This window comes from Myxocyprinus asiaticus, chromosome 9 (genome assembly GCF_019703515.2).
Source record: "Myxocyprinus asiaticus isolate MX2 ecotype Aquarium Trade chromosome 9, UBuf_Myxa_2, whole genome shotgun sequence".
Classification (NCBI taxonomy): Eukaryota; Metazoa; Chordata; class Actinopteri; order Cypriniformes; family Catostomidae; genus Myxocyprinus; species Myxocyprinus asiaticus.
The window spans coordinates 35,685,013-35,711,020 of NC_059352.1; the positions used below are offsets into that span (position 1 = coordinate 35,685,013).

Genomic DNA, 26,008 nt, shown 5'->3' on the forward strand with positions numbered 1-26,008 from the left:
TATGTGGTATTCCCAAATGGAGGGAAACAAGAATCAAAATGAAGTTAAATCCGACTACGCCACCCTGGGGGAGAGCCAGGGAAATACTCCCAATAAGGGCACACAGATTAGTTTTACCAATTGAAGGCAAAGAAATAAGAAAGTGAGACGGGAGTATCAATACAAAAAGTACTTTATTATAACACTTCAACATCATTAAAAAAAAAATCATAAATATAGATTCTCTCTCTCCCATGAAGCACAATAAGAATTTTAAAACTAACAATTCTCCAGTGCCAGGCTTAGCGGGAACAAGGCAGGCCAGCCGCAACTCGGAAGGTCATCCAAACCTTAATTCACACAAAATCGTCAAACAACACACACCATAAGGAAGTTGTGGTGCCGGTGTTGTGCCTAATTCCAACTGCCCGGCTGATGCCTACCCTCCTTAGCGTGCACGCGCACAGTACCGCCGTGCTTCCACTAGATGGCAGTAAAAATGTGGGAATTTCGTCTTCACACAAGCCATCCGAAAGTTCAGTCAGGATGACAAGTTATACATTTTCCAGTAGATGGCAGCACAGACTCTGAAATTTAATTCAAAGGATTTCAAACGTCATTGCCCTATGTCCTTATGGAAACCGTTATCTGTGTCTCTACACAACTCGTGTAACAAGTCGATTCTAGGTGTTATACAAACTTATTAATAATTCAATATCTGTATTGTACTACGAAATCTTACAAGTGTCTTATTTACATGTAAAGTCAAATGTTTTGTTTTTACCACAACTGTCCAGTTGTGATGGTCATTCACGATGCCAATAAGATATTTGTACATTGTGGGATCAACCTGAAATTCAGAAAGAGTATTATAACATTTCTGTACTACATTTCAAAACTGCAACATAAATTAACCTGAATAAACTAACCTTTAGTTTGGATCTTTTTCCATTCCAGATGTTTGTCATTTCAAATTAGTCAATTTGGAATGCTTGTTCTTTTGAATGTGCACTGATTCTCTTTACAAGAAGCGACATGTATACATTTATGACCTTAAGCAAGACAATGAGGGATTTACAGTTAAAGTCAACATTTGATACATGATCCTTGTCTATGATTTAAATCACTGACCTTTTTTACAACTTTTACCTCACTTTCAAGCTCATTATTTGGAGTAATTTTATTAATGTCTGCAAAGAAGATTTTGTATGGTCCAATTCTGGACAGCAACACATAGACCTGACCAAGCCTCTTGGATACCTGTAATGATAGATGTTATAAGTAAACTTTTCAAAGCACTATCAGTTAACATATGTGACCAAATAAGATTTCTAACTTACATTGGTTTATAACTGTTAATCCTGTTGCTGAGTTACTGCTGTTGAGGTTGTGCTGTACTGCTGTTGCTGTGGTGGTGGTTGATAGCACAACTGCTGTTAAGCTGAAGGAAGAAGGCATAGATTTTGCTAAGGTTATAGGTGATCGTTCTGTGGCAGAGATGGTGGGTGATGGCATGGTTGCAACTTAAGTTACAGGTGGTGCAGAAGCTGCAGAAGTGGTAGGGGGTGACACAGATGCAGCTGTGGTGAAAGATATTGCAGCCACATCAGAGGTGGTGGGTGATGGCACTGATAATGCTGAGGTGGTGGGTGATGGCACTGATGATGCTGTGGTGGTGGGTGATGGCACTGATAATGCTGAGATGGTGGGTGATGGCACTGATGATGCTGAGGTGGTGTGTGATATCACATTTGCAGCTAAGGTTACAGGTGATGCAGCAGAGATGTTTTGTGATGCAGGTGTTGCTGTTGACGTCCCAGATACAATCTTGTGAGGAATACGTGGAGTCTCCTCAATATGCAGCCTCAAGTGGTCAATATTTATTTTTGTAAAAATGACCCCTCTCTTATCTGCCAGATCAGCACTCTTTCCTTCTATGTTTTTAACAGTGTAAGGGCCTAGAAAATTTGGATCCAGTATTCCTCCTTTTCTCTGCTGTCTCCGAACATTCAACCTCCACACCCTGTCACTCACAGAGAATTTAATTTTGTATTTAATTTGTATATGTAAATATGATTTTTTTTTTTTGTCTTTTTTGTTCATTTGTTTCTGGACCTGAGCAGTGTGGGTCAGGGCAGTTTGAATAACTTCATCAAGTTTTAGGAAACCCTCTGTCATTTCTTCAATCCCCATGACAGCTTCAACAGTGTTGTCGATCTGAAAAAAGAAAAAAGAAAATGTATTTCCTTGATTTCTAATTTAAAATATCTGTGCATCTCAAATTCATGTTGATAAGTTCACACTGAATGCAAGACAAAGAAACAAAACAATAAAAGACAATGCACACCCACCCTATAATGTTCAGGGACCTCAGATGGGTATCGTGCCTCATGACCAAACATCATGTAAAAGGAGGAAAACTTTGTGGTCATCTGTTTTTTGGTCCTCAGTCTGAACATGACAGCATTGAGATGTTTATCCCACTGCTTTGGTTTTTTTTAAACTAATTTGCAGAGAGCCCTATAACATTTTTAATACATTAAAATTATTTTTAACATCCATAGTGTAAATATAACATTAGTTTTGTATCATTTTGGTCCAAATGCCAATACAGCAAAGTACCTATGTATAAAATTGGATGTATAATTATAGTACAGTACCTCTGTATTGTCCCATTCATCCTTTCAACAAGACCATTAATCTGCGGATGATAAGGTGAACACAAACTCCTTTTGACTCCGAGAATTTTGGACACATTTTTGTTGATCTGTCATTACAATGAAAATTGTATGATTAATTCTGGTAAAAAAAAATTTTTTTAAAAAGCATATGGAGTTACATTTACCATTTGTATATGCTGTTATTGTAGAGCAGTGTACAACTTCAACTTACCTGATTAACAAACTCCCTCCCTTGATCTGTGAGTATACGTTTTGGTGCCTCAAATTAATAATAATAATAATAAAAAAAAAAGGTAATAATGCAGTTTGTGACTTCCTCTGCCAACTTAGATCAAAGTGGATATGCCTGTGGCCATTTGGTCAAATAATCAATCATTACACTTATATACTGATGGCCACTGTCTGTGAGGGAGTTTCCCAATCAGATCCATACCCAAAAGTTCAAAGGGCTGTGTAACCTTGAAAGAAATATGAAAAAAATAAATGTTATATATATATATATATATATATATATATATAATTTATTAGAGCATTATGAATGTCAATTGGTGGTGATGCAGAAAGAAAGAAAGAAAGAAAGAAACAGAGAGAGACAGTTTACATGTATAGATGTAAATTGTACTTCTTTAATTGATGCTTTGGCAGCCTGACATGACACACATTCAGCCACCTGAATAAAAAGGAGAACAGTTTACATTTACAAGATAGAATAAAGATTTTATTAATTTTGATAAACATTTGTACTCCAAAAAAAGTTTGTTTGCATCCTCTGCACCACAAACAACCTTCACTTTGAGTTTACATGAAGTGCCTTTATATCTATTATAGTAGAGCTCACCATCTGCGAGATAAGTTTAATAAATTAATTATTAGCATTAGTAGTAGTAGTAGTAGTAGTAGTAATAAGGGATTAATTAAAGCATCAAGAATGTATAACATGACATTCCTCTGTGCAAACTAGACAAATAGAGACAGTAATTATTTTTTTTTTAACTATTAGATCTGTTTCAATCTGTCATAATTAATTGCCTAATTGTTTGATTGTATGATTAAGTTTCAATGTAAATGCACATTATTAAAACTAAACTGCAGTCTGGAGCCTTAAAATAAAAGGATGAAGTAGTAATATGCATTATGCAGTTATATGTAATTTTATAACATTTATTAAAGAAGTATTATTGGTACTATTATTGTTAAATACTGTTAAATTTGATTTAATATTCATTTTTTATTATATCATTTAAAATATGTAATAATTTATTTGCTTTTTTAATTGTTTGTTTGTTTTTTAAGTGGGCTATAATGGGGCTTCTCTCTGGAGCTCTAATCTGAAATCTTGGGCAAAACAGGCATGGCTGAATCAGCGGATAAAACCAATTGTTTGAGATAAAAAAATAAAAAATTTAAAAATTAAAAAAAAAAACAACATAACCACTTAGATATGTTGAGATGAGGTTCAGTGGACATCTTAATCCACCTTCCCCTTCTTATAAAATCATACACTTTTCAAATATGTGTGACAATATAGCACTTCATTTTTTGCCATTTTTGTTTTTTTGTAAATATGACTGTATAAAACTGCAATAAGCAAGCTGTCTAGTAATCTGTCAGTCTGGCTTCCTAACAGTTAAGAACAGTAATTCATTTATTTGTCAATTTGATAAATTGCTTGAGTTTGTTTGACTGAATCAAAGCTAACAAAACTGAAGGAGGAACATTTGCTACCATGTTTTTATGCTTATACTGATAATGACAGTTCAAACTTGCATGAGTAGGGCACTATTCACTGTGTTACCACTGTACTCCAATACAACACTACTCAGTATACTCTGTTTGGCAGGTTTTATTTATGAACAAAGGGGGAGGGGACAGTGTTGATTCCAGCCATCTACATGTAAGATATTTAGCTACGTTTAAGACAAAGTGGTTCATTTTATGACCAAATACAATTATAACTTCACTTCCAATGACACACAGGTGAAGATATATCTGTGCAATTCAATATTTACCTATAAACACATTTTGAATGAATAAAAATAATCTTAAAGTTTAACTTTATGCTAGATAAGTAAAAAAGTTTATGTAATACTCTTTTTTCTTTTTATCCAGTTTTTGTAAGTAAAAAATAATGTCTTTTTTTTCCAAGAGTCACGAAACTAGATTCCCTAAATTGTTTAATATGTTTGATTGTACTGTACAATGTATAATTAGTACCACAATCAATTTTAGAAATAATCAAGCCAACATTTGTAACAGAGCGATGGTAAACTAAACATCTCCATCAGGTCCTTTGAATAAACCTGGTAAATTATCAAGAATAACATAATAGTGATTAATTAAATTAAAACAGTAGGCCTTCATGACACTAATGTAACCTTTAATAAAAATGTTATCCCAATATATTGCTATATTGTTATACTGTAAATGGTTTACAAAATAATAATAAAGTTTTAACAGAGTTGTTTGATTAAGTTTACTCACCTTCAATGTCATAAAGAGCAGCTTTTTTTTTTTTTTTTTTAATTGGACTTTTGATCCTTGGACAATCCCTGAGGGTAACCACCACCTGTTTTGTAGGTCACAATACCACGGTATGATGTGGGATCCATTTTCTATAGACCAAAAGAGAAAAATTGACTAAGAGAGATTGAGGTTGGTTGGAACAGATTTAATTTCTGGTCATTTTCTAATTACTTTCACAGAAATGTAACATCTAAATGCTCAGCTTCTTGCTCTACAGTGATCATCCAATAGATAATTATGAGAAAAACTCGTTAATGTAGCTATTATTGGACAAAATAAAAAGATTGAACGCTCGTTTATTATACCAAATGTGATATCACTACCCATGCATTTTTCTTAATGTTAAACTCTACATAAAATATTTATGTAGACTCATTACATAATTTCACAGTGAAGAGTAATAATTGAATATCTTATTAAAAGTACACAAATAAATATCAAATTAAAAAAATCCCAGCTAAACAGACTCAGAAAAAAGGTAAACCTTTTCTAGTAATTTTAAACGTAACCAAACTGTGGTTAATAAAAGCTCTAACACGTTTAAATGATTAGAAGGATGATAAAAAAATAAATATACAGATTCAATTATAAAATTCAATTAAAGTGTAGGTTTTCATGAATAGTGTACGTACATCAAATGCATATAAACACACACACACACACACACAAAATAATAATAATAAAACAAGCAAGTGGCCATATTTGGGCATCCAGTCAGATGAACAGAGAGATAGAATGCAGATAGGGTGGAAATTGAATTGAACTGAATATACTTTACTGTTCCAAAAAGCTTTTTCCTGTTTGTACCCCTGAACAATAAGACTATGTCAATAGAATCAAATGTGTTATGAGACATAGAGTGCTTCTTGCGACAATGCAACAATCCTATTTTTATGAATTTTTGAGCATCCAGGCAGAGGTGTAAAAAATGTTCCTGCCTAGATAAACACCTACAGGTGCATCTCAATAAATTAGAATATCATGGAAAAGTTCATTTATTTCAGTAATTCAACTCAAATTGTGAAACTCGTGTATTAAATAAATTCAATGCACACAGACTGAAGTAGTTTAAGTCTTTGGTTCTTTTAATTGTGATGATTTTGGCTCACATTTAACAAAAACCCACCAATTCACTCTCTCAAAAAATTAGAATATATCATAAGACCAATAAAAAAAACATTTTTAGTGAATTGTTGGCCTTCTGGGAAGTATGTTCATTTACTATATATGTACTCAATACTTGGTAGGGGCTCCTTTTGCTTTAATTACTGCCTCAATTCGGCGTGGCATGGAGGTGATCAGTTTGTGGCACTGCTGAGGTGGTATGGAAGCCCAGGTTTCTTTAACAGTGGCCTTCAGCTCATCTGCATTTTTTGGTCTCTTGTTTCTCATTTTCCTCTTGACAATACCCCATAGATTCTCTATGGGGTTCAGGTCTGGTGAGTTTACTGGCCAGTCAAGCACACCAACACCATGGTCATTTAACCAACTTTTGGTGCTTTTGGCAGTGTGGGCAGGTGCCAAATCCTGCTGGAAAATGAAATCAGCATCTTTAAAAAGCTGGTCAGCAGAAGGAAGCATGAAGTGCTCCAAAATTTCTTGGTAAACGGGTGCAGTGACTTTGGTTTTCAAAAAACACAATGGACCTACACCAGCAGATGACATTGCACCCCAAATCATCACAGACTGTGGAAACTTAACACTGGACTTCAAGCAACTTGAGCTATGAGCTTCTCCACCCTTCCTCCAGACTCTAGGACCTTGGTTTCCAAATGAAATACAAAACTTGCTCTCATCTGAAAAGAGGACTTTGGAACACTGGGCAACAGTCCAGTTCTTCTTCTCCTTAGCCCAGGTAAGATGCCTCTGACATTGTCTGTGGTTCAGGAGTGGCTTAACAAGAGGAATACGACAACTGTAGCCAAATTCCTTGACACGTCTGTGTGTGGTGGCTCTTGATGCCTTGACCCCAGCCTCAGTCCATTCCTTGTGAAGTTCACCCAAATTCTTGAATCGATTTTGCTTGACAATCATAAGGCTGCGGTTCTCTCGGTTGGTTGTGCATCTTTCCTCTTCCACACTTTTTCCTTCCACTCAACTTTGTTAACATGCTTGGATACAGCACTCTGTGAACAGCCAGCTTCTTTGGCAATGAATGTTTGTGGCTTACCCTCCTTGTGAAGGGTGTCAATGATTGTCTTCTGGACAACTGTCAGATCAGCAGTCTTCCCCATGACTGTGTAGCCTAGTGAACCAAACTGAGAGACCATTTTGAAGGCTCAGGAAACCTTTGCAGGTGTTTTGAGTTGATTAGCATGTCACCATATTCTAATTTTTTGAGATAGTGAATTGGTGGGTTTTTGTTAAATGTGAGCTAAAATCATCACAATTAAAAGAACCAAAGACTTAAACTACTTCAGTCTGTGTGCATTGAATTTATTTAATACACGAGTTTCACAATTTGAGTTGAATTCATTTATTTCAGTAACTTTTCCACGACATTCTAATTTATTGAGATGCACCTGTATATTATTCAGGGGGGTATTAAGTCAACAGAATCAAATGTGTTATGGGACATAAAGTGTTGCTTGTATAAATGCACTGTACCTGTTTTTATGACTTTTTGGGCATCCATGCAGAATAATGAGGGAGGTAGAATCCATGTAGAGGTGTAAAATTGCCCTGCCTAGATAATACCCCCTGAATAATAAGTGTTTAACATTTATTCATTTGGCAGACACTTTTATCCAAAGCGACTTACAAAAGAGGAAAACATAAGCGAATCATCTTAGGAGACAGTGGTATGAAAAAGTGCTGTATTACAAAAGTATCACTAGCATCATAATATTATATATAATATTCAAAACAAAATAAAGTGCAACAGGAATTTCTTTTTTTTTTTTCAATGACTGGTTAAGTGCTCATGGAAAAGATGTGTTTTTAGTCATTTTTTTTTGAAGACAGAGAGTGAGTCAGTTTCACAGATGGAGTTGGGAAGGTCGTTCCACCAACATGGTACGATGAAGCTGAAAGTCCAGGAAAGTGTTTTGGTGCTTCTTTGTGTTGGTACAACAAGGCAACGTTCCTTAGCCGACCGCAGGCTTCTAGTGGGCGCGTAGCTCCGCATAAATTATTTTAGGTATGCGGGAGCAGACCCAGTGACTTCTGTATGCCAGCATCAGAGCCTTGAATTTGATACATGCAATCAACTGGCAGCCAGTGGAGAGAGACAAGGAGTGGTGTAACATGTGCTCTCTTCGGTTCATTAAAGACCAGACGTGCTGCTGCATTCTGGATCATTTGCACATGCAGGGAGGCCTGCAATGAGAGAGTTACAGTAGTCCAGTCTAGTTATGACAAGTGACTGGACAAGCAGTTGTGTGGCATGTTCAGAGAGGAAGGGTCTTATCTTCCTGATATTGTAGAGTGTAAATCTACATGATCTTGCGGTCTTTGAGATGTGGTCTGTGAAATTTAGTCTGTTGTCGATGGTTACCCCTAGATTTCTGACCGAGTTGGAAGGCGTTACTGTAGTTGCACCCAGCTGCACGGTGATGTTGTGTTCAACAACAGGGTTGGCTGGAAAGACAAGGAGTTCAGTCTTGGCCGGGTTGAGTTGCAGGTGGTGCTCCTTCATCCAGGCCGAGATGTCTGCCAGGCAGGCAGAAATTCGAGCAGTCACTGTGGTGTCGTTGGGCTGGAAAGACAAGTAGAGTTGCATGTCATCAGCGTAGCAGTGGTAAGAGAAACCATGTGCCTGAATGATGGGTCCCAGTGATGTATATATATAGAGAAGAGAAGTGGCCCAAGAATTGATCCCTGAGGTACCCCAGTAAGTAGCTTATGTGGCTTGGATACCTCACCTCTCCTGGCTACCTTGAAGGACCTACCTGAGAGATAGGAGTTAAACCAGTCAAGCACAGTTCCTGTGATGCCCAGCGAGGAGAGGGTAGAGAGTAAGATCTGATGGTTGACTGTGTCAAAGGCTGTAGAAAGGTCCAGCAGAATCAGGACGGATGATCTGGATTCAGCTTTCGCCCATCTCAGTGATTCAGTGACAGACAGCAGGGAAGTCTCGGTGGAGTGTCCACTTTTGAAGCCTGACCGATTGTCATCCAGCAGCTTGTTCTGCGAGAGATAGGCAGAGATTTGATTGAAAACTGCCCTTTCAAGTGTTTTTGCCATGAATGGGATGAGAGAGACTGGTCTGTAGTGTTCTATTTGTGTGGGATTAAGTGCGGGTTTCTTCAGCAGCGGGGTTACTCGAGCCTGCTTAAACGTAGTGGGAAAAGTGCCTGTAAGTAGAGATGCGTTAATTATGTGTGTGAGTGCATGTAGGATGGACAGAGAAATGGCCTGGAGAAGGTGAGAAGGAATGGGGTCAAGGGAACAGGTGGTGGGGTGGTTGGAGAGGAGGAGTTTAGAGACCTCAGTGTCAGTCAGAGGAGAGAACATATAGACAGAAGAGTTGCATACAGGAGACAGGTGTTTGACAGGGTGTTGTGCTGAGAATGTATTGCTGATGGTTGTAACCTTTAGTTAAAAAAAAAAAAAAAAAAAGTAGCAAAGACATCTGCTGTCAGTGATGTGTCTGGTGGTGGAGGGGGAGGGCAGAGAAGAGTTTTGAATGTTCAAAACAAGCTGCGAGTGTCTGTGGTGCTGTTGATCTTGTTCTGGTAATAGGAGGTTTTTGCAGATTTAACATTATCTGAAAAAGTTGCAAGCAGGGACTGATTTACCTAGATCTGCTGGATCTTTAGATTTCCGCCATCTCTCAGCTGCCCCGAGGTCAGTCCGATGTTCACGAAGGACATCAGACAGCCAGGGGCTGGGTGGTGTAGCACGTGCTGGCCTAGAGGAGATAGGAAAGATGTTGTCTAGACAGGTTGTTAAAGTAGAGCTTAGTGTGTCTGTGGCAGTGTTTACATTAAGCGTGGTAAATACATTTTGTTTAGGAAGAGAGGTAGAGACAGCAGTGGAAAGGCGAGAGGGTGAAAGGGAACGGAGGTTACGGCAAAAGGAAACCAAAAGGTGGAGTCTGTTTTAATGTAGATGGGAGGGTCATGTTGAATTGAACAAAGTAGTGATCAGAGACATGTAAAGGAGTAACAAGAATATTTGAGTTGGTACAGTTACGTGTAAAGATGAGGTCCAGCTGGTTGCCCAATCTGTGAGTTGCTGTGGTGTGTAGTTTTTCCAAGTCAAATGAGGCCAGGAGAGTATTCAGTTCAGTGGCCTGGGGCTTGTCTTGGTGTATGTTGAAATCACCAAGACCCACAAGTGGTCTACCATCCTCCGGCAAGGAGGACAGCAGGACATCCAACTCCTCAAGAAAGTTTGTCAGCTGACCTGGAGGGTGATAGATGACAACATGCATTTTTGTGGGTTGCACTGTAGAAATAGCATGGAATTCATAACTAGTTCTTACATAGTGAAGAGTGTGGTGAAAATGTCCAATTGTTATGAATGAGCAAACCTGTTCCCCCACCGGTGTGTCGAGGGGTGTGAGAGAAGGCATCAGCCGGGCAGTGGAATTAGGACACACACACACACACACACACCCACCCACCCAACCCCCTCCCCTGTTCCCCACAGAGACCTCACTGCCACCTGGAGAGAAAACAATTAACCGGGGATTACACAGAAATAACACAAAACGACAAATCAAAGAAAGAAAACAAAATAAACTGTATGCTGGCTATAGCACTCTGACCCACCACATGCAGCAGAGGCGGTTACGCAGCGCATGAGTAATGCTAGAATGATTGTTGGCAGTAAATAAAAACACTATACAATAGAAACAATGACACAACTACAACATACACCACATCAATAGTAAGGTGACCGTGTGGGAAAACGAACCTGAACTAACAGGTTCGAGGCCAAGAAACTACAGCCTCACACTACATGTGATCGTAAAACAGACAGTAATAATAAACCTGAAATGAATAAAAACAGAAATAGCAACAAAATGAATTGACACTGTAGCAACGAAAAATAAAACAGACACAGCGCAAACAAAACTACACAAAGTGAAGCTGATATGCAGCACAGCGAACGCGAGGCTCGTAAACAGACAGCCCAAGCAAAACAGCAGAAACGCATGCCCGTAAGCAAAACAGCAGCGGCGTCACATGAAGCGTCTTCGGCTAGGGATTTGTCTTAAAGATTTGGATGTTCAACTCCCCACGCTTACTTTAACAAAGAGACCCGAAAGTTAAACTACATCTACCGAGCCCCAGTGTGAAAAAGGGAGAGGCGTACTTACGATTGGGTTGAACAAACACCAGACGCAAAGTTGTATGGTTACTCACAACAGGTACTGCGGCTCAGTATACCGGCCATCATTCAACCACCTGCTAATGTTGCGGTTACTGTGAACATAATACAATAAATACAATCACTACATGCGACCTAGAGATTTAAGATAAATATAAGACATACATGAAAGCAACCTCCGCCGCCAACTCCGCTTTAATCAAACTGTACACAAGCATATTAGCCTTGAGATGTTCACATCATTATACCGTGAGCAAAGCCTCAACGCACCTGAACGGAAATGCCATCTAGGGAGGAACACCGAATCAACAAGACACGTATACACCCATCAAAATAAGGGTCCTTAAATAGTATGGTAGCTCCCATCTCTTTGGTCTGCCAAATCCATACCCCAAACAGGGCTAATAGGATGGTTAATCACTTATCCTGCCACACTTACTTAAGTTAAATGTTAATGAGGAAGATGATCATAACAGAATGTCTCTTTTGTAAGACCAAGAATGCAAGTGTGGAGTAAGTGTGCAAGCAATATAATTTTTTTGTACAAGCATATCAACCTTCTAAACAGAAATGTTTACAGTCTGACATGAACAGATTTCAACCTATATGTCCTCATTAAAAGATGGTCATTTGTTGCCTCCTACTGGCTTATCAATGAAATCAACAAATGCCCGCAAGGAGACCGCAAGGCAGCTCACTAAGTTTTGTAACAGATCCAATGACTGCTTAATGATACTCTTTTAGTACACTCAAAAGCAGGCGCATGCTCCGACAATTTTCACGCATGTGACCAGAAGATGTCCTCCGTGTGCTGTTTCGAGCGTTTCGAAACAGTTGTGGGACTTCTGATATATAAAAAGCACTTTGACTTCAAAACATTTTCAACATTAAAAGAGAGCTCTAACTTAACACACAAAGAGCAGTTTGGGGAATGTGCAAATACATTTTATTGTTACTCTGGGTGATTAAAAGTGGCCCCAAAGGTATGGTAGGGCCAAAAGTATTTTTGGACACTCAAGCCACATTTAAAAATGTATGTAAGCCATAAGATATCAAACAAAATGTCTAACCAAGTGCAATTTATTCATAACACTTTTAAATAATGATAATACAAGCACACTTTTCAAGCAAAACTTTTTCCAGTTTTAATTATTATGAGTTTGTATTAATATTTTTTTAATAATGATACTGTTAAGAATTTAAACAAAAAGTATTTGAACACTTTCTGGTTGTCAAACTTGGAATATGTCCATAATGTATGAACTTGAGGCAAAATGACATCATACATTACTTATATAAAAATTCCCTTGGGACCAGTGTGTTAAAATTAATTGCAAAAATGGCTTGGAAAATCTAGATGATGCAGTCATGCTGCTGTTATTGTATGGATAAAATACAATTGTTTGTGACTGTGTAGTAGGCTCGACTTTATAATTGTTTAAACTGTATTTACATAAATTTACAATGTTAGAAACTGACAGCTAGAATGCCAAGGATCTGCAAAGCTGTCATTGCTGCACATGGAGGATTTTTTGATGAGAACTTTTTGAAGTAGTTAATGTACATTGTGTATATAATATATATTAATTTATGAAAATAGTTAAATACATCTGACAGGATGACTGTTTCATTAGTTTGATTATTTATACATTTATACTGCATTTAAAATATTTTGGGAGTTTAATACGAGGTTCAATGAGATATAGTGAATTTTATTTGTATTTTTGCATCTGTGCTGGGAGTATAAAAAGCTTTTCAAATTAATTTGTCATGATAAGGTGACGCGAGGATTCTCATTTATGCTAATGAGACGGGAGCTAGGTGAAGAAACCACACCAGCGCTTCATTTGAGCATATAAACTCAAAAGAGACTGAAGCATATGTAGCCGAATCAGTTGGGAAAAGATGATAAATAATTTCTGTGTACATTGTATTGTGACTTGTTGGAAAACAGACCATACAGAAGAGGTAAGAAGAGTTATTCGAGGCAAATGTATACTAAAGTAATAGCCGCAAAGCAGTAGGTAAGGGATGTTAGGTGGTTCGAGGGATCAAGCCCCATTCATTTAAATTGCCATTGGACCCATAGTTGGGGCGTTGGACCCTTACGTGGACACACACTTGGCCACTAGCTTGGTGGCCATCTGTCACTTTGCCATTACTTTGGGGTAAGTTTCATTTTCCTCCTTACTTCGCCGTATGGACACATCTAGGGGTGCTCTCGAGTTGTCATGGTCACTTCGGGGAGTGCCCACGAGCCACCTACTGCCCACGGGGAATTTAGTAATGTAAACAGCGTCCACAGAGCCTCTTTTTGTCCACCTTACCACTAGTCCTTCCTGTGTCCCCCTTACCCACTATTTTTACTCATAGTCTTCCTTCCTTCCACAGAACCACTATTTGTCCCCTTACCCACTAAATACCACTTTGGCATGCCTTTGCCCCCAGTGTGCCCCCTGATGCCATGCATCGCCCTAATTCATGCCGGGCAGCGCCCAGGCATCCCACATGCCCCCTGTAAGTGTGTTTTTAGGCGTTCCTGACACAAATTCTTTTTTTTTTTTTTTTACATTTTTTAATCCATTTCCTCATGGGGCACACGGCGGGGGCCCACTGTGCCTGCCCAGAGTCCTTTAAAGGTGTTTTCTGACGTTCGACCAAAACTTCTCCGAAATCGTTAGCACTCTCAGTATGTCTTCAAGAGGCCCACGAGGGGTCACTATGTGAAATTTGGGGTCTCTGGGACCTCTGGGCATGCTGCCAGGGTGCATCCCACGAGCAATTTATTCCATTCATTTCTATAGGTGTTTCGTGGACACCCCTCAGAAAGCTCCAAATGACTCTAATTTGAAATCTATAACTTCTCAGGGGCCCCTTAGTAAGTGTGCAAAGTTTGAAGTCTGAATGACTTCGTTAAGGAAGTAGCTTTACCCTGCAGTGAAGTAGTTTCCGATTCATGTGACAAAGGCTAATTGGATGCTGTTTTGTGAAACATGAGATTCTTTGTTGTAATTGGTGCATTATCACTTGAATTCTACCATTCCCCGCGCCTGACAACCGTTGTCACCACCACCGTCAACTGAGGGAATTTATGACAGTGATGGAGAGAGAGTGTCACGCTCACGCTGAAGCAGTATCGAGTAAAATTAATTAATGAAATATGACAAACGTCCTGTAAAATAAGGAATCGTCCCATAATTAAGGGAAAAAAATTCGTTCCAGGGCTCTAGAGTGCGAGTAAAATGGTAACAAATGCGACCAACATTTTTTTATTGTGACTATAATTTAAAATCTAGTTGCCATTGGCGACAGTCAGGTTGTGTGCGTTTATATGCGGTTTCATCAGATATCATCTTGTGAGTTATTGAATACATCCACAGAGCGCGCACCAGTGTGTCTCGCACCACTTTTCACCGTTCTGTTGTGATGACGAGCTCGCTGCACCGCACGCAACAACAAATCCAGCGCGAGAGAGTCGTGACCAAATGACTCTTTTGAACCGGATCTTTTTCATGAATTACCAGAAGAGAACTGAGGGTTTGAACTCAGGAGCTCAGGTTAGCAGTTTGAATCAGATTCACTTTCTCAGCGAATCAGCCGTCAGTGAGCTCACAACTGGGAGTGGAGACATTTCAAAATAAGAGTCCCCTGCGTATTTCGGGCTTCTTTATTATTAAAAGTCCCGTTTTGTGTACCACTTTTTTTCTCCTGGTAATTATTGTTTGGGATTGGAGTAGCACAATAAATTGCATCTGCAATTTAATTCAATTTGCACTCTTGTTGTCTCTGTGTCTGGGCCATCTGGTAACAGTAAAAGACTAAGGCAATATTGTAAAACAATTTATATACTGTGTACATACATTATATATATATATATATATATATATATATATATATATATATATATATATATATATATATAATAAGATCAAGCTTTTGACACTTAGGACAATTGCGGGACTTGTTCACAACTATTACACAAGGTGCACACATTCATTGATGTTCAAGAAGACAACAAACTACTATATGCATACTATACTTTATGTAATTATCTGTAATATAGATTGTGAAGAGCAGTATTCAATTAAAATATATATTTTATCTCTTATATTTGTATAAATCATGAAAGGGGTGTGAACATTTATGAGACAAAAGGGAATGCAAACTTATCTTCTCAACTATATACTGTATACTGTTTATTAAACCTCCGATTAATGGGTTATCAGCTGTCTTCCTTTTCTTCTGCTTTCTATCTTGTTTCTGAACAGCAATCTAAATCGAGCAATTCTGTGATTTGGCAACTAAAATAGCCATTTGGCTCCTTAATGTTTCAGTTTAGGAGCCAACGGCTCCTTAGTCATTTTTTTTAGTCTGGAGCCCTGCGTTCCATAGGAAATCCTTAAGCGATGCCGTTTGTCCCGTATTTTAGCGTCACACACCCAAACTGCTGAGAATGTTTCACAAATCGAGAGAAATGGACCTGAAACACACACACACCTTTTGTGTGAGTTGTGTGAGTTATGGATGTTGCTTTAAATGGATGCTACACTTGACAGAAACGGCTGGGGGAAAGATCAGTGGACGTCTTCTGTTTTGTTTTCAGTCAGAAGCAAGATCATTTTGTCAAAATCATATAGCATGAGTGCATGTTAATTGTTTCCTACCATTAGGATTTTAAAACACCAGTAAATGCACCAATTCATTACATGCCATTACATTTTATTGCATATGTCAGAGTTCATTCTGGAAGAGAGAGATAAAGGTAAGAAAAACTGCATTACTTCATTAATTCAAAATAAAAGTACAGTAGTACAGGTTTAGTTAAAACACTTAACATGATTTTCTTACATTTCCCTTATGATAAACAATATTTACTGCCAAAACAACGACACTAATCCAGTGAGAAATACACTATTATTGCCTTTTCTCTCCCTTTCTCTCTTCTTCCTGGTCGTTGTATTAAAGCGTTTTTCATTTTTAATTTAGTAGGGGATGTTCACACTGAACGTGTTTTTGCGTCCTTCTGCGATGTTTTTCAATGTTAAGCAGTGTATCGCGCAGGAACGCCTGTAAATATGGGTAATTCCTACAATTCTTTGACATTTTAGTCACCATTGCAAGTGTGTGCGGTATTTATATTGTTTAATTTCACACGATTACAATTTTGATAGGCTTGTTAAAAAGAATAAATACTTTTTATGTTACACAACTCTATGGGCTTAAAAATTAAATTTTAAATAATTTAAATCCTTTTCTAATGCACTGTGTCACTTTCTCATGTCCCAAAAACTGCATGTCAAACATCTTTGACAAAAATAAATGCTAAATCATTGGATTTCTGTTTTTTTCCCCACATACAGTTAAGAGTTTAGTGTTACATTACTCACTAACATGTATTCATTTGTGGTAAATGTGTAATTGTAACACTGATAGTGGAGGTTGTTTGTGTGTCCCTTGATATATTGCGCACCCTGTTATGTCACATGAACTTTCAGTGAAGATACACTGGCGGCCAAAAGTTTGGAACAATGTACAGATTTTGCTCTTATGTTAAGAAATTGGTACTTTTATTCACCAAAGTGGCATTCAACTGATCACAATGTATAGTCAGGACATTAATAACGTGAAAAATTACTATTACAATTAGATTTTTTTTTTCAGAACTTCTTAAACTACTTTAAAGAGTTCTCATCAAAAAATCCTCCACGTGCAGCAATGACAGCTTTGCAGATCCTTAGCATTCTAGCTGTCAGTTTGTCCAGATACTCAGGTGACATTTCACCCCATGCTTCCTGTAGCACTTGCCATTGATGTGGCTGTCTTGTCAGGCACTTCTCATGCACATTAGTCTAGCTGATCCCACAAAAGCTCAATGGCGTTAAGATCCATAACACTTTTCCAATTATCTGTTGTCCAATGTCTGTGTTTCTTTGCCCACTCTAACCTTTTCTTTTTGTTTTTCTGTTTCAAAAGTGCTTTTTCTTTGCAATTCTTCCCATAAGGCCTGAACCCCTGAGTCTTCTCTTTACTGTTGTAGATGAAACTGGTGTTGAGCAGGTAGAATTCAATTAAGCTGTCAGCTGAGGACATGTGAGGTATCTATTTCTCAAACTAGAGACTCTGATGTACTATCCTCTTGTTTATTTGTATATCTGGGCCTTCCACATCTCTTTCTGTCCTTGTTAGAGCCAGTTGTCCTTTGTCTTTGAAGACTTTAGTGAATACCTTTGTATGAACTCTTCCGGTTTTTTTTTTTTTTGGCAATTTCAAGCATTGTATAGCCTTCATTCAACGATTGACTGACGAGTTTCTAAAGAAAGCTGTTTCTTTTTTGCCATTTTTGACCTAATATTGACCTTAAGACATGCCAGTCTATCGCATAATGTGGCAACTCAAAAACAAACACAAAGACAATGTTAAGCTTCATTTAACAAACCAAATCGCTTTCAGTAGTGTTTGATATAATGGCAAGTGATTTTCTAGTACCAAATTAGCAATTTAGCATGATTACTCAAGGATAAGGTGTTGGAGTGATGGCTGCTGGAAATGGGGCCTGTCTTGGTTTGATCAAAAATGACTTTTTTCAAATAGTGATGGTGCTGTTTTTTACATCAGTAATGTCATTGACTATATTTTGTGATCAGTTGAATGCTACTTTGGTGAATTAAAGTACCAATTTCCTTCCGAAACAGCAAAATCTGTACATTATTCCAAACTTTTGGCCGCCAGTTGTAAGGAAATTACATCACACACTCTGGAGGTGGACATCAGCCATTCTGCAAAATTACTGTGAGTTATTTGAAGTTTATAACACTACTGTTTTATTTATGTTTTCCTTTATTTTGTAGTGTTAGTCATATGTGGTCAAGCATAACATGTCCACCCTATTATGGGAAGATATATGGGAAATTAATATATTTTTAAAATTAGTTTACAAATATGTTTCCTAGATATCAATCACAGACCATGCTCATTTATCCACTGAATGTCCACCCTGATGCTGTCCATTTAATTAGATGGACATCTGATTTTTTTTTTTTTTTTTTTTTGTACATTAGCTTGACATGTATGACTAATACAATCTTTAATATGTCCCTGTAATTATGAAACATGAAGAGATTTGTAAAAGTACGTTTCATTTACAAAGCGTAATGCAGCTCCGCAGCATTCTCTACGCAGATTACGCAGTCTACAGAAACAGTAAAGTACAATCTACAGTAACAGACCCCCCAATACCTCATAGCAATAAATATCAGGGCTTCTGAAACAGATGTACAAAACAACAAATGTGGACCTTTAGCATTGATTATTTATGAACTCACTTTTAAATATACGTAACGTACGCACATTTTTTTACTGGTGTGTGCGATTTCTCAAAGCTTTAAATGTCATCTGCGTTGTATTCATTGATTCACTGTTTTCATTTTGATTGTAGCGTATGATGTCATCATTATCATTGTCACTAAACAGTGTCGTGTCTGCTTCCTACATTAGCCATTCTACAATTCACAGAGGACAACACTCATTAAGTCCCCACAGTCTAGCCGCTTCTAAATTCTTTCAAAACTGGACAAAGCTAATGGATACATCAAATGTTAATCGGAGAAGATTCAGAAGTACATTTTTCTTGGATGTAATAATAAATGGCTACCAAATAAAATTGCTACAATCGTTTCGCTAACGAAAACGTGTGACTCGAAGAGGCCTGGACATGGAACACAGTCCGAGTGGATCGACGTTCATCCCAGTGTAAGGAAACTTCTTTGCTTGTGAAAACATACTTGCTTTCTGACACGCAACGGCAGGAAATAAGCTATTTTGTTCGTTCATGGTAGTTTTAAGACATTACTATATGATTAAATGTTTATTTGTAAAGAAAAATATTTTAATCATACAACGTAAACTAATCGAAAAGTTCGTTTAATGCGACCGAAACACTTATGACGGTCTTTATGGAGGGGCTGGAAAAGTTTGTTGTTGTCACGTGATAGGCCACTATCGTTTCGCATACGTTTCTCTTAACCTTCGGGTGCTGGTTTGCAACGTTCAAAAGTTTTCCTCAAATAATGCCTCAACCTAAATACAGGAAGATTGCTGTATTGGTGTACCGTTCAGTTGGTGAGTGTTTGATGGCTAAAAAGCGGTTGGAGTTATGCTGTTTGCTATGGAAGTTTAGCAGAGTTTTTCCCGCTGTATCGCAAAATGTATTTGATCTTTTAACTTGTTAGAAATTTTTGATTTCCAGTTACTTATACACGCGTTTATATCTCTGATCCATTTCAATAAGTTTTATACAGTGCACATGCATTTGGTAATATAACGGAAAAGTGCACGGTACTTGCCGAAGTTAGCATGTGCTTCATAAAAGTCAGTAAGAATTATTTCTTTCGTAAAGCCCATCAATACCACATAACCATTTCGCTTTAATACAACGACCAGGAAGAAGAGAGAAAGGGAGAGAAAAGGCAATAATAGTGTATTTCTCACTGGATTAGTGTCGTTGTTTTGGCAGTAAATATTGTTTATCATAAGGGAAATGTAAGAAAATCATGTTAAGTATTTTAACTAAACCTGTACTACTGTACTTTTATTTTAGAATTAATCTATATAAATATTATATTTATATTTCATTTCTTTCCCGATCCTTTTTTAAAAATGTAGCCTATTTAATAGCTGCTACATGAGGGCACATGATTGACTTGTCCTTCTCCAGGCCCTTGAGTTTGCTTATCATGTGGGCTTGTTGTGGATTCACCTTAAAACACCCACTGAAATCTTACCTTTTCATATATAACATTCAAATTACAATTGCTATGAATAAGTACTCGGTCACCTTCAAAATTACATATCTTCATGGGATACTAAATAACATTTTTAAAACAGCATAAATAATTGTATTTTATGCTGTACAATAACACCATAATGTAGTTTTCACAGTTGCTTTTTAAATTGCTGTTGATAATTAATGCATTTTGATACTTTGATGATCAGATTGATTTCTTTTTACAACAGGAAAATCCTCTTACAATACAGTTTGTAGAAGGACAGTTTGTTGATTCCTACGACCCTACTATTGAAAACAGTGAGTACTATAATACTTTATTTACACTTTGTGTTGCGTAATATAATTTATCATTTGCATGATTCTGAGATTAAAACCTATTGTAACATCCTGAGACCTGGACGGGATTGCTGTGTGCATTTTCCATTTCCCTTTATGATTTGTATCTAGTAGCAACTGATAACCATACAAATAATGCAGTTTTTTACAGCAGATAGTTTGCCTAAAAAATTATGTCCTCATATGGGGACAGCAGGTCTGTGTTTTTTTTCATTTTTAATGAATGCCAGCTTTGTGTATCAATTTTGTATTACGAATTTCTCTCTACATTGGCAACAAAATCTTAATGTTCTCTCACTGCATTGTCAAACAAACAAGCGGTAGGCATGTCAGTGCTGTAGTATTTGGGGAAAAAAATAATTAGCTTCATCAATTCTGAATATATGTACTGTTCAACATAGTCCAGTGACTGCCGATCATGTCTATTGGTGCAAAATGTCATCTGTAGCATCAGTAAAGGTATATCGCTCGTCTGCTGGGTGCATTTCACTCCTCCAAATGTATTCAAACAAACAAAAACTGGTTTGAACCTGTGTTCGCTTGCGCTATAGTTGAATAATTTCCCGTTCAACCATCCATTGCAGTGTTTGACAAACCCTGATTTAAATGCATGCCACACACAATAATAGAAGAATAAACATATATATTATTAAGCTTATAAGCCAGATTTCATTTGAATCACTCTAGTCTACCACTATCAACTACTCGGTTCAATTATAACATGGGATATCACTACCGTTAATTTGCTGCATTAATGCTGCCATAAATTTTAGATTGTTTCATCTCCTTTTACACATCAAAATTAGATTAATAATATTAACAATGTTTAAAAAAAACTCCCTTAACAAAGGTTCAAAGAGTGTCCCTTTGTACCACCTGACAGTGATTTTTTTTAGCAAGTGTCATAAGAACAACAAGAACAAGGGTCATTTTGGTCTGGTACCTATTGTATTTTGTGCATTCATGCCCCAAGGGTACACATACCACAGTTTGGGAACTACTGGACTAGTAGAAATGGAGAATTATTTATGTGCCAAGTCAAATATTTTGTTGATGGTGACTTAACCATGGTGATATTTGTGTTAAGATGTTAGCAACAATTTATCATTTGCTGCTCCAAACTCATACAAATAGATAACATTGTCTTCATTCACAATTCTAATATATTAAAATTAGATTCTACTAATACATTTCTATATTGAATGTTTATAGCACATATTCATTGTTATATATTTCTGTTTGTCTTTAAGCTTTTAATAAAATGGTGTAGATCAGTGGCCAGGACTTCAATCTCCAGTTAGTCGACACTGCTGTGCAGATAAAACAGCAAACCAGCCTGGATTATGGAGTTATATTTTTCTTTGTCATTTAATTTTAATTTGTTGTTTTTTCTGACCCCCCCCCCCTTTTTAGGATGAGTATTACATTTTTCCCCAATCTCATTCTATGGATATTCATGGTTACGTTTTGGTGTACTCAGTCACTTCAATGAAAAGGTATCTGGCCAAAATATGTCAATTTATAGCTTAGACTGTTGTCTTTACACTGAATATAGCCGATCTGACAAATTCTAAAATACTGCTTTTAAATTTGCAGACAAATTAGAACTGTTCCATTTTTATAATTTGAAAATTTGCTATCACAACAATCATATTTAGAACTTGTAAAAAGATCAAAAACATCACATAGCCATGTGTTATATATTTGGAAGGGTCATGATTAGTAAAATACAACAAATACATTTGTTTCACTCAGAGACCAAACTACTGTGAGTATTAGTGTGAAATCCACATGTAAAATAAACAGATAAACAGATTTTCCATCACATTTTGATTTATTACTTCATGAAAAATAAACATGATATAATAAATGGCAAATTGCATTACAAGCTATGGTAGCTAATGGCATCTCTATAGCAACGGTTTCTCTGGGATCTATTTACTGAAACAGGATCCTTTGCACCATAGATGCGTTAGATCATTGTTACTGGATGTCTACGGAGTGTTAGAATCCATATTTGGAAAGAGGCGTTGTCCCACATGGTTGAGCAGACCCAGAGCGCACATTCGGAGACTGCACACAAGAGGGCCCTCAACGCACATTTTTTGGAGTGATGGAATAAGGTGCCAATATGATCAGATTGTCATTAAGTAATTAGTTGTTATAAGTTTAAGTATTTTATGTTTTGAGATGTTTGCATTCATTGTTTTCAGTTTATCAGTTTTAATGTTAAAAAAAACAAACACCTTAGTACTTGCTTGGTTAGATTTTTGGACACGGAGTAAAGAAGAGCCACCTGCTATCCAAATGCTGTAACTTTTGATTCCTTTGTAGTATCAACACAAATTTTTTTCTGACTTGTCTTATTTGCATCCCAAGATATATTATGTCAAAAAAGAAAAACAACAAAAAAATTATACTTTTTGAAAAGTACTGTTTTAGAATATAGCAGTGTCTAAAACAGAAAATCTCAGAATTGTTCCAAATCTTTTTTTTTTCTTCCTCATATTTCACAGTGTTTTCTATAAAATGAATCCATGCAATTGACCCAATTTATTGTTTTCTGAAAGGGGACATATCTTTTTACACAATGTAATATAAGTCTCAGGTGTCCCCAGAATGTTTCTGTCAAGTTTCAGCTCAGAATACCTCACTGATCGTTTATTCTACCATGCCTTTACACCCCTGTTTTGTAGCCCTGTTCCAAAGGGCTGTTTTAGGTTCTGTAGCTTTAAATGCAAAGGAACTGCTGCTCCCTACACCCCTTTTTGGAAGTGGGCTGTGCCTTTCCTGCTGGTGCCATGGATACCCCAGCGACAACAATGCAAATAACATGGAGAACACACACAAGTCAATCATCTTACTGTATTGTGCATAACAAAGGTCGAGTTATGAAATATGAAAAACAGCTATAGTTGTCGATATGTCACTATCGTTTCATAATAGGTTTTGAAATAATAACCGGTTTTATTACACGGAAAATCTTCATTGCATGACCACTCAAGCGGGACTGTAGAGGACGCCAATCAGTTTATATTGTTACCGAAACAGAACTACAGCTTAATTTTATGGAATAAGGTAGTCAGGGACTTGTTTCTACGTTATACAAAGCACAATGTTTTCACAACGAGCGTTTTTCACACAATGTGCAAACAAGCAAAATCAGAAAGCAAATAACAAACATTAAAAAAGTATAAAGTGTGAATCTTACGTCTTGCAAATCTGAAGTTGCGTCACGGAGAGTTGGTATCGATCCATCTTTGATCCTTAGCTTTGAAACAAATCCAACCTTGTGTTGATGAAGCAGTCCGAGTTAGCACAGACGGCTCTAGCGAGGAGATAAATATGGCGGTCTGTGCGCTGCTCGCTCAGGTTTTAATGAGGGCGGATCTAAGCTACTCAGGCAGATCTCTTCGCCAGTCATGGCGGTACCTTTCCCCTTTTGATGTCATAAAGGACTGCAAACCTGAAAGGCTCATTCGGAGACACTGTTTTATTGATGGGGAAAGGAAAGAAACAAGGGGATGGTCTTTTACCATATTTTCTGGTTGTCTACACACACTGGGGACACATAATTATGTGAAAAAATTTGAAAAAGTGGATTTTTCATAATATGTCCCCTTTAAAGTTATGAGCATTTATTTTCTGTTTGCCCTTTAGAAGGTAAATTTTTCAAAAATGCCTTCAGGGTGTAAGGGCTTAAACAAATTTTAAATAAAAGTAATTAATTTCGTGGAATATCTTTTAAATTAAATAATGGTAGCATTAATTTAACTTGTTAATTCAGTGTGATTAATTACATAAAAAATAGCGTTAAAACATTTATTAATGCTAACAAAAAAGTTACAGCAAGACGTGTTTTTGAGATCAAAGACAGCTGGACTGAGAAAAACTCGGAATGCAGCAGTCTTGAGACGTGTGTTTCAAAGTGTCAAACTGCAATTTACTTGACACAGCATCCTAAAAATGCAGCATTTTTGCTCGAGACAATGAAAACCAATTAAATGCGACCAAACCACAGTGAGATACTCAAAGCATCTGTCTGATGCATGTATACATAGACTAACAAAAATAGCTCAGTCAGATGCAATAACGCATCCTGTGAAAACAGCGTTGTCTACCTTGAACAGATTGACGAACTCAATTGAAAAATGGATTGCTGTGGACCAGTGATTAACTTCTGTTCAGAGACTTTAATTTATCTTGGCTATATCCACCTTTTTCCTGACTTCTCCATGGGCGGCGCCATTACGGCGAGAGACTTCCTCTTGGATGCTCCACACTTCCACTTAGTTGTTGTTATTAGCTAGAACAGTGGTGCACAATTGGCGAACCTCGGTCCGGGTCCAGACCGAGTGAAGGTTCTATCTGGACCTTGACACATTTCTCATAAATAATTGTTAAATTAAATGCTGATGAAGCAACCCTTTTTTTCAATGTACACATGCTGCACAGCACCCCATACTACTGTGTTTTGTCTAATCACATGCGTTATTTAAATCACATCACGAACCTCAGCCAATCAAAGCGAATGTTTACAATGCATGTTAGGAGACTGATGTTGTCAGAGAGAGAGACAGTGAGAGAAGCAAAAGCGGAAGCAAGAGGAGAAATTATAGAATGGTGTGCGCAAAAGTCAGGAAAGTTGATACAGAAAATCGATCTTTCAGAGAGGAGTGGACAGACAAATATGCCTTTATCCTTCCCGCAGCGAGTGTCAAACCACTCTGCCTGATATGTTCGGAGACCGTGGCTTTAATAAAAAGTGCCAACGTGAAGCGCCACTGCGAGACAAAGCACAGATCTTTTGAGCAAACATATCCACAGCAGTCTGAGGTGAGGGCATGCAAAATAAACTAAATCAAAGCCCAGTATGATCGGTCCACCAGAATCAAGCAAAAGCCCATTTCTCTCACTAAAGAAGAGAGATGGAGAAGTGAAGTGGGAGAGAGTAGGAAAGATAAATATTAAACCTGTTTTCTTATTTGTTCAAAAATCAAAGCACTTTTTTCAGAAACTGGCACTTTTGTTATTTATTTTTTTGTGAAGATGCAGTCTTGTTTTGCTTGAAATGAGAACATTTGTGATAGGCCTACTTTTATGATTAGGCTGCATATTCATTTTACCTCATGTTTAATGTGTCTGCATTGAAAATGTGCTATAAATATTGTTGAAATATTACTGAAATGTAGTACTTTGTTTATTAGCTATACATATACAAGAACGACATATGCCCCCAAATCATAGCGCACGTTAGACATTTTAATGGTTTTGACCTTTTTAGGGGAGAAAATGTTAGTCACTGGACCTCTTTGAATTCTAATTGTGCACCCCTGAGCTAGACTAACGTTACTGGTGATTGGAGCAGCGGAGCTCTGGATGAATATTCACTGTTATAGGGTGTTATAACAACTAGAGGTGGCTT

General features: G+C 37.3%; 1 protein-coding gene and 1 long non-coding RNA gene across 28 annotated transcripts in view; one reads left to right on the top strand and one right to left on the bottom strand.

Annotated features, from left to right (window-relative positions):
• Nucleotides 1-188: 188 nt before the first annotated feature.
• Nucleotides 189-24,165, bottom strand: LOC127446061 (uncharacterized). Of its 18 annotated transcripts, none has more exons than XR_007898115.1 (15): nucleotides 10,660-11,716; nucleotides 10,320-10,532; nucleotides 9,923-10,035; nucleotides 9,074-9,311; nucleotides 7,791-8,880; nucleotides 5,142-5,272; nucleotides 3,262-3,330; nucleotides 2,872-3,118; nucleotides 2,640-2,746; nucleotides 2,331-2,499; nucleotides 1,320-2,196; nucleotides 1,129-1,239; nucleotides 909-1,031; nucleotides 764-829; nucleotides 189-566 (listed from the first exon to the last, which is right to left on the bottom strand). It is a non-coding gene; the product is annotated as an uncharacterized LOC127446061 (long non-coding RNA). The 18 variants fall into 18 exon arrangements; XR_007898109.1 differs by having other exon boundaries at nucleotides 1,111-1,239; XR_007898121.1 differs by adding an exon at nucleotides 23,795-24,165 and having other exon boundaries at nucleotides 189-1,239; nucleotides 10,660-10,793; nucleotides 11,452-11,557.
• LOC127446060 (GTP-binding protein Rheb-like) overlaps nucleotides 18,805-26,008 on the top strand; it is a 28,704-nt gene continuing 21,500 nt past the window's right edge. For 5 of the 10 annotated variants that reach the window (XR_007898102.1, XR_007898098.1, XR_007898104.1 and 2 more), the window contains exons 1-2: nucleotides 18,960-19,211; nucleotides 20,475-20,544. Coding sequence is in view for 1 of the 10 variants with exons in the window: in XM_051706698.1 (XP_051562658.1) it covers nucleotides 22,030-22,079; nucleotides 22,551-22,706 (206 nt within the window). In the remaining 9 variants the exon portion in view is untranslated. Of the gene's footprint in view, nucleotides 18,822-18,956; nucleotides 19,212-19,244; nucleotides 19,581-20,474; nucleotides 20,545-21,996; nucleotides 22,080-22,550; nucleotides 22,707-23,279; nucleotides 23,467-26,008 lie in introns of those variants that run through there. The other 5 variants (XR_007898103.1, XR_007898099.1, XM_051706698.1 and 2 more) reach the window with 4 other exon arrangements.